Source organism: Fusarium fujikuroi, chromosome FFUJ_chr08 (genome assembly GCF_900079805.1).
Source record: "Fusarium fujikuroi IMI 58289 draft genome, chromosome FFUJ_chr08".
Classification (NCBI taxonomy): Eukaryota; Fungi; Ascomycota; class Sordariomycetes; order Hypocreales; family Nectriaceae; genus Fusarium; species Fusarium fujikuroi.
Genome location: NC_036629.1, coordinates 982,385 through 997,366, shown reverse-complemented (window position 1 = coordinate 997,366; position 14,982 = coordinate 982,385). Strand labels below are relative to the sequence as shown.

At 47.7% G+C, this 14,982-nt stretch overlaps 8 protein-coding genes and 1 non-coding gene; 5 read left to right on the top strand and 4 right to left on the bottom strand.

The window, feature by feature from the left end:
- Nucleotides 1-2,432: 2,432 nt before the first annotated feature.
- Nucleotides 2,433-2,933, top strand: FFUJ_12146 (uncharacterized protein; the record flags this gene model as incomplete). The annotated part of the gene is made up of 1 exon (XM_023581718.1): nt 2,433-2,933. The coding sequence occupies one exon, from the start codon at nt 2,433-2,435 to the stop codon at nt 2,931-2,933; it is 501 nt and encodes a 166-aa protein (XP_023434372.1).
- Nucleotides 2,934-2,974: 41 nt separating this feature from the next.
- Nucleotides 2,975-4,100, bottom strand: FFUJ_12145 (related to arylamine N-acetyltransferase; the record flags this gene model as incomplete). XM_023581716.1 has 2 exons in its annotated part: nt 2,975-3,572; nt 3,736-4,100. The coding sequence occupies 2 exons, from the start codon at nt 4,098-4,100 to the stop codon at nt 2,975-2,977; spliced, it is 963 nt and encodes a 320-aa protein (XP_023434371.1).
- A 1,738-nt stretch (nt 4,101-5,838) lies between these two features.
- Nucleotides 5,839-6,243, bottom strand: FFUJ_12144 (related to L-PSP endoribonuclease family protein; the record flags this gene model as incomplete). The annotated part of the gene is made up of 1 exon (XM_023581715.1): nt 5,839-6,243. One exon carries the CDS (start codon nt 6,241-6,243, stop codon nt 5,839-5,841), a length of 405 nt encoding a protein of 134 aa, XP_023434370.1.
- Nucleotides 6,244-7,048: 805 nt separating this feature from the next.
- Nucleotides 7,049-8,744, top strand: FFUJ_12143 (probable aldehyde dehydrogenase; the record flags this gene model as incomplete). XM_023581714.1 has 5 exons in its annotated part: nt 7,049-7,170; nt 7,226-7,427; nt 7,478-8,038; nt 8,092-8,358; nt 8,409-8,744. 5 exons carry the CDS (start codon nt 7,049-7,051, stop codon nt 8,742-8,744), a joined length of 1,488 nt encoding a protein of 495 aa, XP_023434369.1.
- Nucleotides 8,745-9,391: 647 nt separating this feature from the next.
- FFUJ_12142 (uncharacterized protein) lies at nt 9,392-10,713 on the top strand (the record flags this gene model as incomplete). XM_023581713.1 has 2 exons in its annotated part: nt 9,392-9,683; nt 9,710-10,713. 2 exons carry the CDS (start codon nt 9,392-9,394, stop codon nt 10,711-10,713), a joined length of 1,296 nt encoding a protein of 431 aa, XP_023434368.1.
- A 149-nt stretch (nt 10,714-10,862) lies between these two features.
- On the bottom strand, nt 10,863-11,291 carry FFUJ_12141 (uncharacterized protein; the record flags this gene model as incomplete). Its single annotated transcript, XM_023581712.1, has 1 exon — nt 10,863-11,291. The coding sequence occupies one exon, from the start codon at nt 11,289-11,291 to the stop codon at nt 10,863-10,865; it is 429 nt and encodes a 142-aa protein (XP_023434367.1).
- Nucleotides 11,292-11,999: 708 nt separating this feature from the next.
- Nucleotides 12,000-12,908, bottom strand: FFUJ_12140 (uncharacterized protein; the record flags this gene model as incomplete). Its single annotated transcript, XM_023581711.1, has 1 exon — nt 12,000-12,908. The coding sequence occupies one exon, from the start codon at nt 12,906-12,908 to the stop codon at nt 12,000-12,002; it is 909 nt and encodes a 302-aa protein (XP_023434366.1).
- Nucleotides 12,909-13,514: 606 nt separating this feature from the next.
- tRNA lies at nt 13,515-13,616 on the top strand. Its single transcript has one exon. It is a non-coding gene (tRNA).
- Nucleotides 13,617-14,001: 385 nt separating this feature from the next.
- On the top strand, nt 14,002-14,688 carry FFUJ_12139 (related to cytochrome b-large subunit; the record flags this gene model as incomplete). XM_023581710.1 has 3 exons in its annotated part: nt 14,002-14,038; nt 14,097-14,175; nt 14,226-14,688. 3 exons carry the CDS (start codon nt 14,002-14,004, stop codon nt 14,686-14,688), a joined length of 579 nt encoding a protein of 192 aa, XP_023434365.1.
- Between the last annotated feature and the right edge of the window lie 294 nt (nt 14,689-14,982).

Below are 14,982 nucleotides of genomic sequence, written 5' to 3'. Positions count from 1 at the left end.
TGAACTGGGGGTGGGCCCCAAAAGGTCCCTGAAAGCTGAAGTTTGATGAATGATCGACCCGCTTGGACATCCATCCAATGCTGAGCAACGTGTGTTTTGCATATCATTAAATTACAAAGCCATCCCAGCCAAACCATTCTAAGCAGTACACCTGTCACAGCCACGATCTTCTGACGAAGCCTTTTCTCTTCTATCCCTTCAAACCCCAGCAAGCGCTGACAAGAGCAAGACGGTGTTGCATTGCAGGACTGCAGTCCCATGCGGGCTAGAATTCGTCTTGGCGGTCTTCTGCGGGAAATTGCATGGCACTCAAGCGAGACGACGGAACCGTATTCCAGAATACGCCATCTTGCAGAGCTTGGATCTCAAAATGGACTTTCAAGCCACAGGCCCCAGTGATCCCAAGGCTGAAGAATTATGGAGCGGTGAATCCCTTTTTTTTGTCCTCACAAATTAAGGGTCCTTTTGAAAGGGTCCGTCTGGTCTTGCTTATCACACGAGGGAGGCTCTAGATCTGGGCCAGAAGCTCGGCCAATGTGACTGATATGTTTCGGCCTGACTCTAGAAAAACGTCCGTGGTCTGTGTTAGGTTCCTTGATGCGGCAATGGGTGCCTGTGCTTGATGCATTGTAACTGAGCACTATGCAGCTGATTGCTTTCGACCAGATTGCATCCCGGGTACTGTACTCACGGAAAACCTCGATGTTTTGAGTAAGCGAGTGTTTCCGCGTGATAAACCCTCAGGCATTGGTCATGTAATTTTATCAGTTATTCCATTTGACTCTTTTCTATCAGATCATGATGGAGTTCGGGCATGCCGATGCGGATCAGGCAGGGCTTGGCTTTATTGATTTTCAGGGCAGAGTCGCAGAGGGCAAGCCAACAAAGACATTTGAATCGGTGCTTTTACTGTAGCCTCAGCGTTTCTAGACCATGCTGCTATTCTTGTCTGGCCATTGACCTAAAGTGTTGTGTTCTGGCCAGTCGATAGACTCAATACTACGCCCCCCGGAAAAGACCGTTATCGATCTCCCGGCATTCATACAACGTTGCTTCAATTAAGCCCTTTTCCGCTCCTGCCGGGCTCCGAGCGTTCCTGGCTAATTCGAGAACATGTCCATCAATACGACGATACTGTACCCCAGCGTGCACTATGCCATTCTCTACTTCGGGGTCTCTCAATCGCCCTTCTCCGTTGCGCCCTGTCGTAGAACCAATAGCGAAGCGCAGTGGCACAGGAAACCTTCGCACAGCCATGGAGTCCTATTGGGTAGATTGGTTCTCAAGAGGGTGGGAACTCGTCGGGAATACCCAAGATCAGCACAGCGACGTTCTAGACCCTTTGGATCCATGGGTTGCGTGTCCTCGTGCCCTGAGCCACAGTTCTTGGCTTCGTAGGCTCTGCTCCGTTGGTCTAGAACGTGTTACGAGTGCTACTGTGGCGCCCTCTTTTTGCGGATGCGACGGGAGGGTAACTGACTTATAGCATAACGGTTTTGTTGTGAAGCCCGAGAGATCAGAATGACACGATAATGACAGGGGAGGGGGGCAAGTTGCCATGCGACGCGGGCGGTTAAAACGGCGTTTGTGATTGAGGTCACGCGTAGCCTGGCGCGAGTTAGTTTTTGTGTCTTGGGCGTTTAAGGCTGCGCAGAAATGACTGATTGCTCAATCTTGTGACCTTGGATCGTCCAGGGTATGTGTTTCGAGAGATGCTGTCGTGGCTGGGTTGGGTGGTTGTACTGATGCAGGGTCTTTGTCTCACACCCTATTCTTGCCCTGATATTGATGATTTGAGTTTGTTAGGACTTTGGTGTCTCGGTTTGTCTAACGGCGCGGTTGGTTACTGGCATTGGTTTGGTGTTGGGCCTTGTCTGCGAGTATCAGGCTGTCAAGGGCATGCATGGTCATTGATGAGACCATGGAATAGTTCCGTAAGATACGGTGCCAAACGCAGCAACGCGACATGAATAGATATTGTTTACATCTACAATACATACATATCTCCATGACTTACAAGTCAAGACGCTGGTGGCCGTCGCTCGCCAGCTGCCGAGCGAACGTCGATCATCTCCGTCTGGGGCAAGTCTGACTAGTTACCCTACGGCATTGCTCAGGTACCAGGGGCAAACCTGGAAGCTCTTTGTTCCTAGAAACCTGTTTTAACTAGTAAATGTTTTATACATAAATATTGCCACTGCCCGTAATTTTCTGATCTATGTTCGCCGTTGTATAGGACTGCTTGCTCCAGCGCTTCACTGTCAGGTGTTGAAGCGGCTGAGGGGGCATGGAAGGGCTGCTAAGATGCAGCAATCTCAGTGGTTGGTTGCTCTCTTGCAGCGCTGCCTGACGCATTACGTGGACATGCACTCAATCTCACTACCTCAACACTGCAACTCAATCACAATTATCTACAGTAAAATATCATCAGCATGAGTAAGGAAATGGATCTCATTGATACCATGTCCATGGCTTCCACTGTCGATGGCCAAGGCACGCCTACACACACAACGACAACCGAAACCTGCAGAGATTACACTGAATCCGTTCCCTACCCCGGAGCCATCTTCATCATTCGCCATCGCGACTCTGGCAAAGTCATCACAATCGTCAACGGCGACCTCCGACTTTGTGAGGGCTTCAACCCGAGAGGAGGCTTCCACTGGGAGTGTATCGAACGAGATAGATGGCTGGGCTTCCGAAACTGTGTTTCTGGGACTATCATCGGCCACAACGAGAGGAAGAAGTTCATCGCCCGAGTCGATAAGCATCAGTCGCATGAGTACTTTACACTTCGGCCAAGTCCACAGGGTGGCTATGAGCTTTTGATGAGACATGGCCAGGAGTTGTGGAGTATGGCTGTTGGAGATGATGGGAGTGAGTTGGTTGAAGTGAGAGGTGAAGGTGCTCTGTGGGACTTTCTCAAGACTTGATGGTGTTTATCTTTGGACCTGACGGAATACTTTTGTCTTATTTATGGTGTAGTGCCTCTGAGCTCTGACACATAGCCGCGAATACCGCCCTTTTCCTCATCGGAGAGAGATATCTGGAAATACTTCTCAAGAGCTTCTACACGCTCCCCTTCTGAGTTGCAAGTGGTGATGATCTGTGTCTTTCCGCCCAGATTCTCTTTAACAACCCCATTCACGAGCATTCTCTTTCCATAAATCTCCATCTCCCCTTCGAAGCTCGCCTCAATCTCCACAGGCCGAAGCAGAAACTTGATAGTCAATACATTGCGTGGCTGATGGCTATCTGGATGAGTGTTGATCCACCAGTTTACGACATCCCAATCCAAGGCAAAGAACTCGATGCCCGGAAACGAGTAGAAAGAGGTCCACTCTTTGTCTTGGCCGTTTCGATACTGATAGATCCAGAGTTTGGTCTCTTCTGTCTTGTGGACTTGATGAGGTATCCAATCTCTCTTGAGTCGGATTTGCTGGGTTCCAAGGTTCTTGTGTACTAAACCGTCAACGAGTGACATTGGCATCGTGGCGCCGTCACCTCCGAATGCTACATCGGAATGATATTTGCTACCATCCGGGAAAGTGATGATATTCACGATATGGTTCCTTAGTGTCTGGTCAGCGTTTGATTCATATTGCCAAACAGCTTAGGATGTCTAAAATGAACATGAGGTTATCTCTCCATTGAAAACTTTGTTTCTAGTTCCTCGATGGGTAGATTTGACTTCTTCGTCTGATCCCAACAGCTGAGATACAGTAGGCTACTTACCAGCCTGGATAGTCCCCTCTTGGAACACCTTCGAGTCTTCCTCGGGTTCGTACCCCAGCAGTATATGCATCGAACCCTATAGCCCGAAGAATGTGGTTGTACAAGATCGCAATTTCCATACAGAAACCGCCGCGGCCACGTCTATCTATCACCATCTTTCGAAAAAGATGTTGAGGATCGACGTCGATACTATGAGTGGCATTATAGTGCAGAGATAGGTTTTCATATGGGAACGTAGCGAGCGAGTGAGTGTGCAAGGCTTTCAAGAGCATCAAAGAAGGCCGGAGGTCTCCTCGCAGCCCTTTGGGAAGATCGATATAATCGAAGAACTGTGAAAGTTGCTCTTGACTATATGCGGAAGCCATTTTGTGAGACAATGTAGTTGGTAAAGACTTGCTATTGTTAAGATGATTCCAGTGCTTCTTTTAAAGCTAAAGTTGGCGGTGAGTCATTTCTGGTCCGACTTGATGCCGTGCTTCTGCTACACCAAACGCTTGCCAGGATGCCTTGAAAACCCAATTGGCCGCAAGACCTTTCCAGAATATTGAAAGTTTCCTGGACAACCGATACTGGCTCCTTTCTGTCAGTAAAACTCAATTCGAGCTGGCTGAGCTCCGTCCTAATCCTCTCAACTTCTTGGCCAGTCTGAAATTGATCCTAGATGCATCAAGGAAAGCATTTACGGTTCTTACATGCCTCTTATGTCCCAGGCCATGCTCTCTCTACCCATGAGAAAATAGTAGGTGAAAATTATGATCGACGTGGCACTTGTACTATAACTTGAACTCCGTTTTCAGAAGTAGATCTATCATAGATTCAATGATTTTGAAATCGACGCACGAGTTACAGACACTTCAGGAAAAATGAAAAGAGTTCCCGTAGTTCTTGAAAGCTTTGCAATTTGATTACGTTTCGTCCAGCCTCACTAGTAGTTTAGATATCTAACTCATGAAATAAACATTTCTAATATGTTGCTTCACATTCAGTCCTTCGCTCATTGTTCAATGACCGAAGACTCGATCTGAAATGCTCACGGAGTAAGAGTCCAGATGCTATCTCGTTCAACGTCTAAGTTTTTTGAACGACCAGCTTCAGCGTGAAGTGGCTCTAGGATATATATGGCCCTTGCAGATGATATATCCCGTTGCGTCACCCGTGCAACCAGTACCAGCGCCACATACTTAATATCTGTCTTTAGCGACCTAGTTTCGTCGAACTGCTCAACTTGATTCTCAGGTTCCCATAGCCAAACGAAAGACCTGTCTGAGTCTCTAGATTGAAATGCATGGTAATCAACACAGAGGAATGCATCTGATAGTAAGACTTTGGATCCAGCTCTATCAACTTGAATGGTGATGAAGCGGCCCTTTAGAGGTTTCGAATCACCGTACACTGCGATGCCCGAGGTAATGCGAAACTGTCCTTGACTCTTGATTTGACGTTGGACATGGAATTTAAGTCATGCCAGTTTCCACCTGCTCATTGAATACCGACCAGTCAAGATCTTTCGAATGGGAGATCACATGGCCAAAATCTGATAGGCTATAGCTACTGAAAACTATAACTTGCTCCTGTCATCGTGCACCGGATTGTGATTTCTAGCGCTCCTTTGGCATTTCGGCTTTGTTGATAGCGCTTCATACCTAAGCTGATTCGACGAGCAGCAAAGTCCTCTTCTGTCAAATCAGCTTGTACCGCATTATACATAAGACCTACATCAGTTCTACTCATTCGATATCTCTGTAGACCTAGATCAGGGTCCACGGTTGGGGTGATGATCAGGGATGCTTCAAAGTATGAGATGGATCTAGGATCTTGAATTGCTGTGCAATGATATCTGGCTAGACTAAGCCGCATCTTGTTCTTCTTGAGGTTACCATTGAGAGAACTTGCGCCGTTAGTAATCATTCAGTGAAGACGGGCCAATGGTGGCGCGCTCATAAAGAGCGCATAGTGTCGTACAGAAGGAGGTGAGATAGAGACCAGGGATAACCTTTCAGCCGGCCTGTTTGTGCTGCAGAGTACTGAAACGAGTTGGAAAAAGTAACGTCTATATAAGACGTGGCAAGGGAGACAAAATGCTCAATAAATTTTGCTACACAATTACTGCTGGATATTGGCCTCCACCTCGATCTCAACGATCATGCCAGGAATACCCAACTCCGTAACACCCACACAAGTCCAAGTTGGCTGATGGTCAGGCATCCACTTGCGAAACTGCTCAACCATGAGGTCAAAAGAGCCTGAGAGGGAGATGTGATAGCTTCTGACGGAGTGAACGTCTGTCCAACCCCTTGCGCCAACGTCTTTGAGGTTCTTCTCAACGTTCTTGAACGCAAGGTCAATTTGACCCTTGAGATCTTCTTTGTCGATGTTGCCTTCACTATCCCATCCTCCTTGGCCGGAGCATTTGATGGTGTTGCCGATGCGGACAGCTTGTGAGTAGGAGTATTCTTTGTTGTTGGTCTTTCCGACACCTTCGTAGTTGTAGTAGGTGAGATGAGACATGACGAAAGTCTATTTGTATAAGGCACCGAGATCAGACTGATAGGGAAGTTGGAGGCTTACGTAGAGATGGGGATTTGTGGCTGAGTGGTATAGATCTTTGAACAGTCGCTGTGCTTGATGCTCGTATCAGAGGCACAGTTACCCTTATGTACTACACGACATGATACGCAATCACCACCACCCAAGATCTTGGCGCATGGCCATGATGATCACAGAACCTATCATGAAGATTTCATCTCGGCCACCTCGTCATGCTACAATGACCGAGTGGTCACCCAACATTCCTATTCCAGTTTGACTCCCTCGCTCTTGGGAGCTGTATCTTACTTCCCCCGCAAAATTGCCCAGAAACATCCCAGATGCAGTATGAGATAAGACCTGCCTGGGGATTGCAAGAGGCCCAAAAAGTTACCCAAAGGAGAATAGCCCAGTTCCCCCGCATCGCGGCGTTGTAGATATCGTTAGTGTTCCTCCTCATTCTGGCCTGAATACTTTCCTGACTTGAACTGGGACATGATGAGAGACTGCATGAGGAAAGGTTTGGGGCCAATTGAAGCGTTATCAGCTGAATGTGCAGCGGAATTGTCATGATTGAGGGAACCCCGCAAACAGTGGATGGGCGCGATGGTGTCTTAGTTGTTGTTAGTTCATTGGGTGTATGAGTTCCGAGGACAGTCGCTGTCTTTTGATGCGTCGCACTCATTATAAAAGATGATACCCCATCCTTCGTCATTGTAATACCTTATTCTACATACAGACTCCTCTCGTCCAGTCTTCCCCGCCTGCGTCTCTTGCATATCTCACAATGGCATCAACTACGTCAATCACATTGCCCAACGGCAAGAAGTACGACCAACCCACTGGTCTCTTCATCAACAACGAGTATGTTGCTGCTTCAGGCGATGAGTTCACAGTGACAAATCCAGTGTAAGCTCCCAGCAGCCCCCAACTCTCCAATTGAACGGGAACTCACACGTCTCAGCACCGAGGAAGAGGTCATCAAGCTCAAGGGAGCTTCAAAAGAAGACGTCGACAAGGCCGTTCAAGTTGCGCGCAAAGCCTTTGAAGGTGAATGGTCAGAGCTCGCTGCTGTGGACCGCGGCGCGTTCCTCTACAAGCTTGCTGATCTCATTGATCGCGACCGTGAGCTCATCGCCGCTATTGACGCCTTTGACAATGGCAAGGTACGTATCCATGCTCCTCAGCCCAATTGCATCGCTGACACTGTCGCTAGCCTTTCAGCACTTGTCTCGCTGGCGATCTCGACGAGTCGTACAATGTCTTCCGATACTACGCTGGCGCCGCCGACAAGATCAGCGGCAAGACAATTGAGACATCTCCCGCCAAGCTCGCATATGTTCTCCAAGAGCCTCTTGGCGTCTGTGGACAGATCATCCCGTGGAACTTCCCTTTCATGATGCTCGCTTGGAAGGTCGCGCCAGCGCTGGCATGCGGTAACACAGTCATCCTCAAGCCTGCCGAGCAGACACCTCTGTCTGCTTTATACTTCGGTAACCTTGTCAAGGAGGCTGGCCTCCCTGCTGGCGTTGTCAATGTGCTGCCTGGTCTTGGTCCCCAGACTGGAAAGGCTATTGCTGGACACATGGACATTGACAAGGTTGCGTTCACAGGCAGCACCAATACTGGCAGGGCCATAATGAAGGATGCCGCGAACAACCTCAAGAACATCACGCTTGAGTGTGGTGGCAAGAGTCCTTCAATTGTCTTTGCGGATGCAGAGCTGGAACAGGCTGTTAAGTGGTGCCACTTTGGAATCATGGACAACAAGGGAGAGGTGAGTTTCATAGCCCAGAAAACAGCGGCATGGATACTGACAGTATGTCTCAGGTCTGCACATCCACCTCGAGAATCTACGTGCACGAGGACATCTACGACAAGTTCCTTGAGAAGTTCGTCGCTGTCACAAAGGAGAATGACAAGCTCGGCTCTCCCTTTGAAGAAGCAACAGTCCAAGGTCCTCAAGTCTCCAAGACCCAATTCGATCGAGTTATCTCATATATTGAGGAGGGACGCAAGTCTGGTGCTAGACTCCTATATGGTGGCAGCAAGCACGGGGACAAGGGCTACTATCTCCAGCCAACAGTCTTTGCAGACGTAAGTTTCCGCTCCAACATTACCAAAAGGTATTCTGAGTCAAGTAACAGACTACCGAGGACATGAAGATCATGAAGGAAGAGATCTTTGGTCCCGTTGTCTCCATCGCCAAGTTCTCGACAGACGAGGAAGCTATCGCCAAGGCTAACGATACATCCTACGGTCTTGCAGCTGCTCTATTCACCGAGAAGATCTCGCGGGCACACAAGGTCGCTCGCAAACTTCAGGCTGGCATGGTTTGGATCAACTCATCTGGCGATTCACACTTTGGTATCCCCTTTGGCGGATACAAGTCTTCTGGAATTGGTCGTGAATTGGGACAGTATGCGCTAGATGCCTACACTCAATCCAAGGCTATCCATGTGAACCTGGGATTTGAGCTGTAGGGGAATCTGTGTAGAGAATTTGATACGAGATACCCATAATGATATCATATATTACATGACTGATTGCTAGGTTCTGTTGACTACTTAGTGAGTGACTATTCTCCAGCTCGGTTATCTTCCGATGGATCCCCAACATATTTAGTTGGTATCTGAGAGAATGCGACCTTGGGCTCCTTATCAGCGCCCTTATCTTAAACACCCAGCCCCAAAAACAGGCAAGTCAGTGACTCGGAGAGTCTCAATCGCGCCGATGACCGGAGTCGGCATTATACTACCTTGTAACTAACAGCGCGAGACGAGCCAACACTCGGGTTCTGTTTCCTCTTTATCGCATCCGAGCCCCATGACCAGGTTTCGGACCGCCTTATCGGGCGCGCGATCTCCGCTTTATCATCGAAGCATGTAACCTAATTCGTTGGAAGCTTGTCAGTGGAGAATGACTACAAGCAAAAGGGCGTCCAGAAGATACCTGATAATATCGGCATTCGTGTCTCGTTGCCCGAAATGCTAGATATAAATGATAGTTTTCAGGCTTATCTGAGTTATACTCTAGATATGATAAGCCCAGTAACACATCTGAATTTAACATACTGCTCCTTACCGCGCGAATAGTCTCCCTTCTACACCAACAATATACCACAGTCACAATGACAGTCACAGACCCAGTCAGTCCAGATGCTATCAGGGCCATGTTTGCCTCTGCCCTTTCGAGCATGTATCGACGTGAAGTTCCCCAATACGGCACACTGCTCAAGCTTGTATCCGATATCAATCACCAAAAACATCAACCCATGGAGCCCCGTATCGAGGTTGAACGCCATGGAGCTATCAGACTTGGAACACCCGAAGAACTAGCAATGATGCGGCGATTATTCGCTGTGATGGGAATGCATCCTGTTGGCTACTACGACCTCACTGTCGCCAATCTCCTCACGCAACGTGCTTTCGACCTCTGACACAGGAAGCACTGGCATACAACCCTTTTCGGGTATTCACATCTTTATTGCGGCTTGAACTCATCGAGGACGAGACACTTCGGACCCAGGCTGCCGATGTTTTGCGAAAACGCAACATCTTTACAGGTCGATGTGTGGAATTGATCAAAATATTCGAATCACAAAAGTCTTTTTCCGAAGAGGTATCAAAAGAATTCATAAAAGAAGCCCTCGAAACATTTCGATGGCACAAAACATCAACAGTTGACATGAAAACATACAAAGCTCTTCGAGAAGCACATCCCTTGATCGCAGACGTCGTCTGTTTCAAAGGACCTCACATCAACCATCTCACGCCACGGGTCCTCGACATCGAAACAGCACAAGTTGAAATGCTTCGATATGGCCTCCAAGCCAAAGACGCTATAGAAGGACCTCCGCCAAGACTTTTCCCTATCCTCCTTCGCCAAACAAGTTTCTTAGCCCTTGATGAAGCGATTGCCTTTTCAGAAGGAGAAGAAACTGGAGGAAGCCACAAGGCGAGATTTGGAGAGATTGAGCAGCGGGGAATGGCCTTGACGCCCAAGGGAAGACGTCTATACGATGATCTTATCAACGAGTGGCGAGGGTCTGTGGCCGAGCTCACGTCTGATGCTAAATCTGGCTCGAAGGAGCAAATTCTTGCAAAGATTTTCCAGAAGTTCCCAGATGACTTGGAAACCATTCGAAAAGAGAATCTTGCATACTTCACATACAGTCCTGTTTCTCAGCTACCAATAGACCTCGATGCGAGCATCGACAGTCTTGTCAGCTCCGGGGCCGTTAAGGCTGAGCCGATTACATATGAGGATTTCTTGCCTGTCAGTGCAGCTGGAATCTTTCATTCAAATCTAGGAGAAGATGGCGGGTTGAGCCATGTCACAGAAGCGGATCAAGAGTCTTTCGAGAAGAGTCTTGGATGTCAGGTTAAGAGGGAATTTGAGTTGTACAGTGAAATGCAGGAAGTGTCGATTCAAGGATGTTTGGAGAGGTAATGGGTTATGAATGATGATTCTGGTTAATTTAGCGACTTATGGAAGGTAATAATGATATGAATATGGCTGTTCGATCTCAAAGAGTAGCTCTCGGAGTATATTGATATAGTTATCCAATGGTACAAATCATTCGATAAGGCTGATCGAGGTTAGATCTTTGCTGAAGACCCCCTTGAGTTCGAACTCTTAGCATCGACCTCGATTTCCAGCCTCATACCCGGCAGGGCCAACTTCGCAACGCCCAACACAACACCTCCAGGTCGGTTGTTAGGAATTCGCTTCTTAAGAGCCTCAGCTAGAGGAGATAGTGTGGCGTCAATATCGGTATGATAGCTGCGTATGTAGTAGACGTCTTCCCATCCACGAAGACCAGCTGCTTTGAGAACATCATCGACGTTTTGAATTGTCTGTTCAGTTTCCTTAGTGACGTCGGTGTATATTTCGCCTTTAGAATTCCAGCCGCCTTGGCCTGAGATTTTGAAGTGGCCGTTGCCGAGATCTACGGCTTGGGAGTAATGGACGGCGTCGGAGAGGGTTTGGGTGAAGCCGGGAGGAGTGGTGTATTTTACTGAGGACATATTGCAGGGATAAGAGCAGAGATATATTGAGGATTGTGAAATTTGAATTGATGTAACCGCGAAACCCTTGACTATTGTCGGAAGAAGGTAGTCTGAAACTTGCCCTGTCGTTCAAATGAGGTCGTCATAAGTTTATATACGCCCAGATCAGATAACGTTGAAATTAATACAGCCCTTTTCAATTAATAATTCAGGGCGCTTTTATTACAGCTCTTACACAGTAATTGTACGCTTGAGGACTTGTTATTGGTCTCGGCCCTCGGCCGGCTTGGATAACCGTGCATGCCGTGTCCGTGGCCCCAGCTTAGAAAGCTAAAAAGCAATATCTATCGACGGAAGCAGTAATTATGAGAGAGAAATTAGGTTGTTTATATTTAGTGTCTGCAAAGCCTATACTTGAAGCCGGCAAAGAGGTGCTTCAGACTCCGTAGCTCAACTCAGGATGAAGCTGTTGCCAGTACAGTCAAGTCTGGGCCTTTCTGGATGGTACCATCAACTATGTCCTCGACTAGTGTGAAAGAACACATGGAAATTTGGTCTCTTTTATAAACAGAAATTTGTACCAGCCAAGTGCTACAAATGACTTGTAATGATGGTGGTGAAATCTCATGCAGCCATGCTTCGTGTGTCGAAATTCAGATCTCGAGGTTGAGGTTGGGATGGGGCAACTGATTCAACTAGTCTATCTACGTATCTGTGCTAGTGAATCTACAAAACTAGCTCGAGAAGGATACTAGTAACCAAAGCAGTAAACACCGTCAAAAGCCCGCCTTTGCTACCAGCGAATGCTTGTGCACCATTATTATCCTTTCCACCTCCGTTGCTTTGACCAGAGGCCTCTCCAGTGCTAGATGGCACTAAGGCACCTTCTGTCCCAGTACCTGTTGCATCCATACCTGGATCGGTCGTTTTGCTGGGTATCGCGGTCAAGCTCGTGGTAGGTTTCACAACAGCCTCAGCAAGACTGCTGCGGGCCTTTTTGACATCCAAACCACAAAGCTTCGGTTTCGGTGAGGCGTCTTCGGCAAGAATGGGACAGCCAACCGTATGGTTGCGTTCAACCTTCACCGCAGTTCCCCCAATAGCGCAGCCATCGTACTCTGCGATAGCCTTGTGTGCAGTCTTTGCGCCAGGGCGAAGAGTAAAAGTTACATTGCCAGATCTTTCGAACTGATTGTTCTTCAAGAGGATACTGCCGTCTTTGCGTGGCTCGCAGACAGTGGTCCACCGCAAATCCCACTTGAGGATACAAGAATCTTCTTCGCCACGCCAGTACTGAAACTGGTCACCCTCGTCAGCATCAGCGATGGCTTTGCTCGTGTTGAGAAAGTAATAAGGCTCCGAGTCAGGTAAAAAGTCTAAGTATAGTCGACCGATGCCGAATAGAGTATATGCACAGTTAAGTTCCCAGTTGAGTGTGCCGCTGAAGGTGGTCAACACTGGGGCGTTTTGAAGGCCGAAGATGACGGGAAATGGGGCTTCGGCGGCGTATGTATCTTCCCTAGGAAACACGATGTCGACTTCGCCGATGGCGGGGAACGAAACAACATCTTCGTCGGAGGCAGCTGCCAGGACTGCGAGACCTAGGCTGATGAATGTCGACGAAAAGGCACGCATCTCAACGTCGCCGGATCAATAGAGCAAATAAGCTTGAATGAATAAACATCCACTTCCACTATTCACTGGGAGATAAGGAGGTACTTAAGCTTCTTGTGGGATCACGAGCGATAAAATGACCTAGTCAACCCTTTTCGAGCATGGATCCATCCCTGTTCATTGCATTCAAACCAGCACGATTTAGGGATCAGCTGAAAACCATGAAACAAGTCGGGCGTCTCGATTTTAATTGCGAAGGGCAATCTACGCCAATCATCCATGAAGTTATATTCGTCACAGGCACTTAGTCAGGAAAACGTGGCCATTTAATTGAGTTGCGAAAAATAGAAGGTACTCCTTCCTGGATCGTGAATCACGGTGTATGACTAATAACCTTATCTTCAACCTTATATCGAGTGTAAGTCGAGCTAATGAATTGCTGGACCGATACACCAATGACAATGGGTTCCTTGGCTTGAATTTCCCAAGGAATTTGCTGTGGTGATGAAGCATGCTGATTGCTGAAGATAGATGACACTGGAATACGGTACCATTCGTAGTCTTGCAAAAACTGCAGAGCTAGGTTGTTAGACCAGAATTTGATCGTCAGAAATGTCGAATAACCACTGGCAACGTGGCGGAGTGGTTAACGCGATTGACTCGAAGCGGTTTAAAAGACCCTGGCAATCAATTTCCTTCGGGAGCGCATGTTCGAATCATGCCGTTGTCGTTTCTTTTTTATTTCTTCTAGTATTTCTAGTTCCTGAGAGCACCACCACCACTGTAGGCTTGTTTGAGCGTAGAGATTAAATGCGATTATCTGAAATGGCCTAAATATTTCTCTCTTTACTTAACCATGATAGTGTCTGGCCGGTAGGGTCGGTGTCCTTCATCCGGCATCTTACATCCGGCAGGTCGCACAACAAACACCGATGTTCTGGGCAGGCTGATGTCGGAAGAAGTCGAAGACGCGAAAAGCGAGAATCTCGTGCGAACGCAAGAAAGACTTGTGCTTTGATAGCTTAGATCTTGTTTCTCGGACTGTCATCGAATGCGTAATCAACTCTTCTAAAAGTACTCTGGGATTGACGTTTATTGTCACTGGTTAGTCACCATGAGCATACAACGACTTGGTCTTGGTGCCATGAGAGGTAAAACACCTGAAACTAGAAGTGTAATCGCAATAGCTTTGTTGAAGCTCCTCAATAGGCATTGAACGACCGGGAGTCTTCATCAACCAGAGCGTCCCGAAGTTGGCTTTGGCCCGTCTGTTGTCCCAACAAGCAAGGTGAGTTCTCAATTTCAACTCCCTCCTGGTTTCTCTCTAACTCCCTTCAGATCTTCTTACAGAGAACGCCCAGAGATTGTTCACACGAGCCAGAAAGAAGCTCACGACATTCTTGTCAAACAACGCCTCAACCGCCCCGTCACTCCAAACCTCACAATCTACAAGGTTGGACAAGTCTGGTTCAGTGCATCAGCATGGACTCGAATAACAGGCCTTGCTGTAGGTGGTACAGCTTACCTGACCCTGTGCGCCCATGCTGTAGCTCCTTATCTTGGAATAGGATTTGACTCTGCTGCTTTGGTGTCGGCTTTTGGAGCGTTGCCTTTTGCTACCAAGGCCGCAATCAAATTTGGACTGCTAGGGTTTCCGTTCGCATATCATTTTATCAATGGTATTCGACACTTGGTGTTTGATCTGGGATTTGGATACAAGAAGGCGCAGTTTAAGAAGTCAGAGGCAGCTACGTGGATACTGAGTATTCTTGGTGGTCTTGTCTTGGCCTTCTGGATCTAGATGTTTAGCTATTTCACGATCGAGGATCAATTCGACGTCCATTAACTATTGATAAATAGCATTGTAGAGCCATTCCTATTCTCATCATCCATTCATCTGGTGGCAAGTGGCGTGGAGTTTGATCAACAAAAACGGTTTCTTTCTATGAGCTATAAACAGTTATGCAAAATTCTATATAGACAATGAACTTAGTTCCAGACCAAGCAGGCACTTCTCCAACAAATCGCAGATCGCTTGCCCAGACTCATCACAACATCTGCTAACTTCCCAGCGTCGTCGGGAAACTCGGGTATA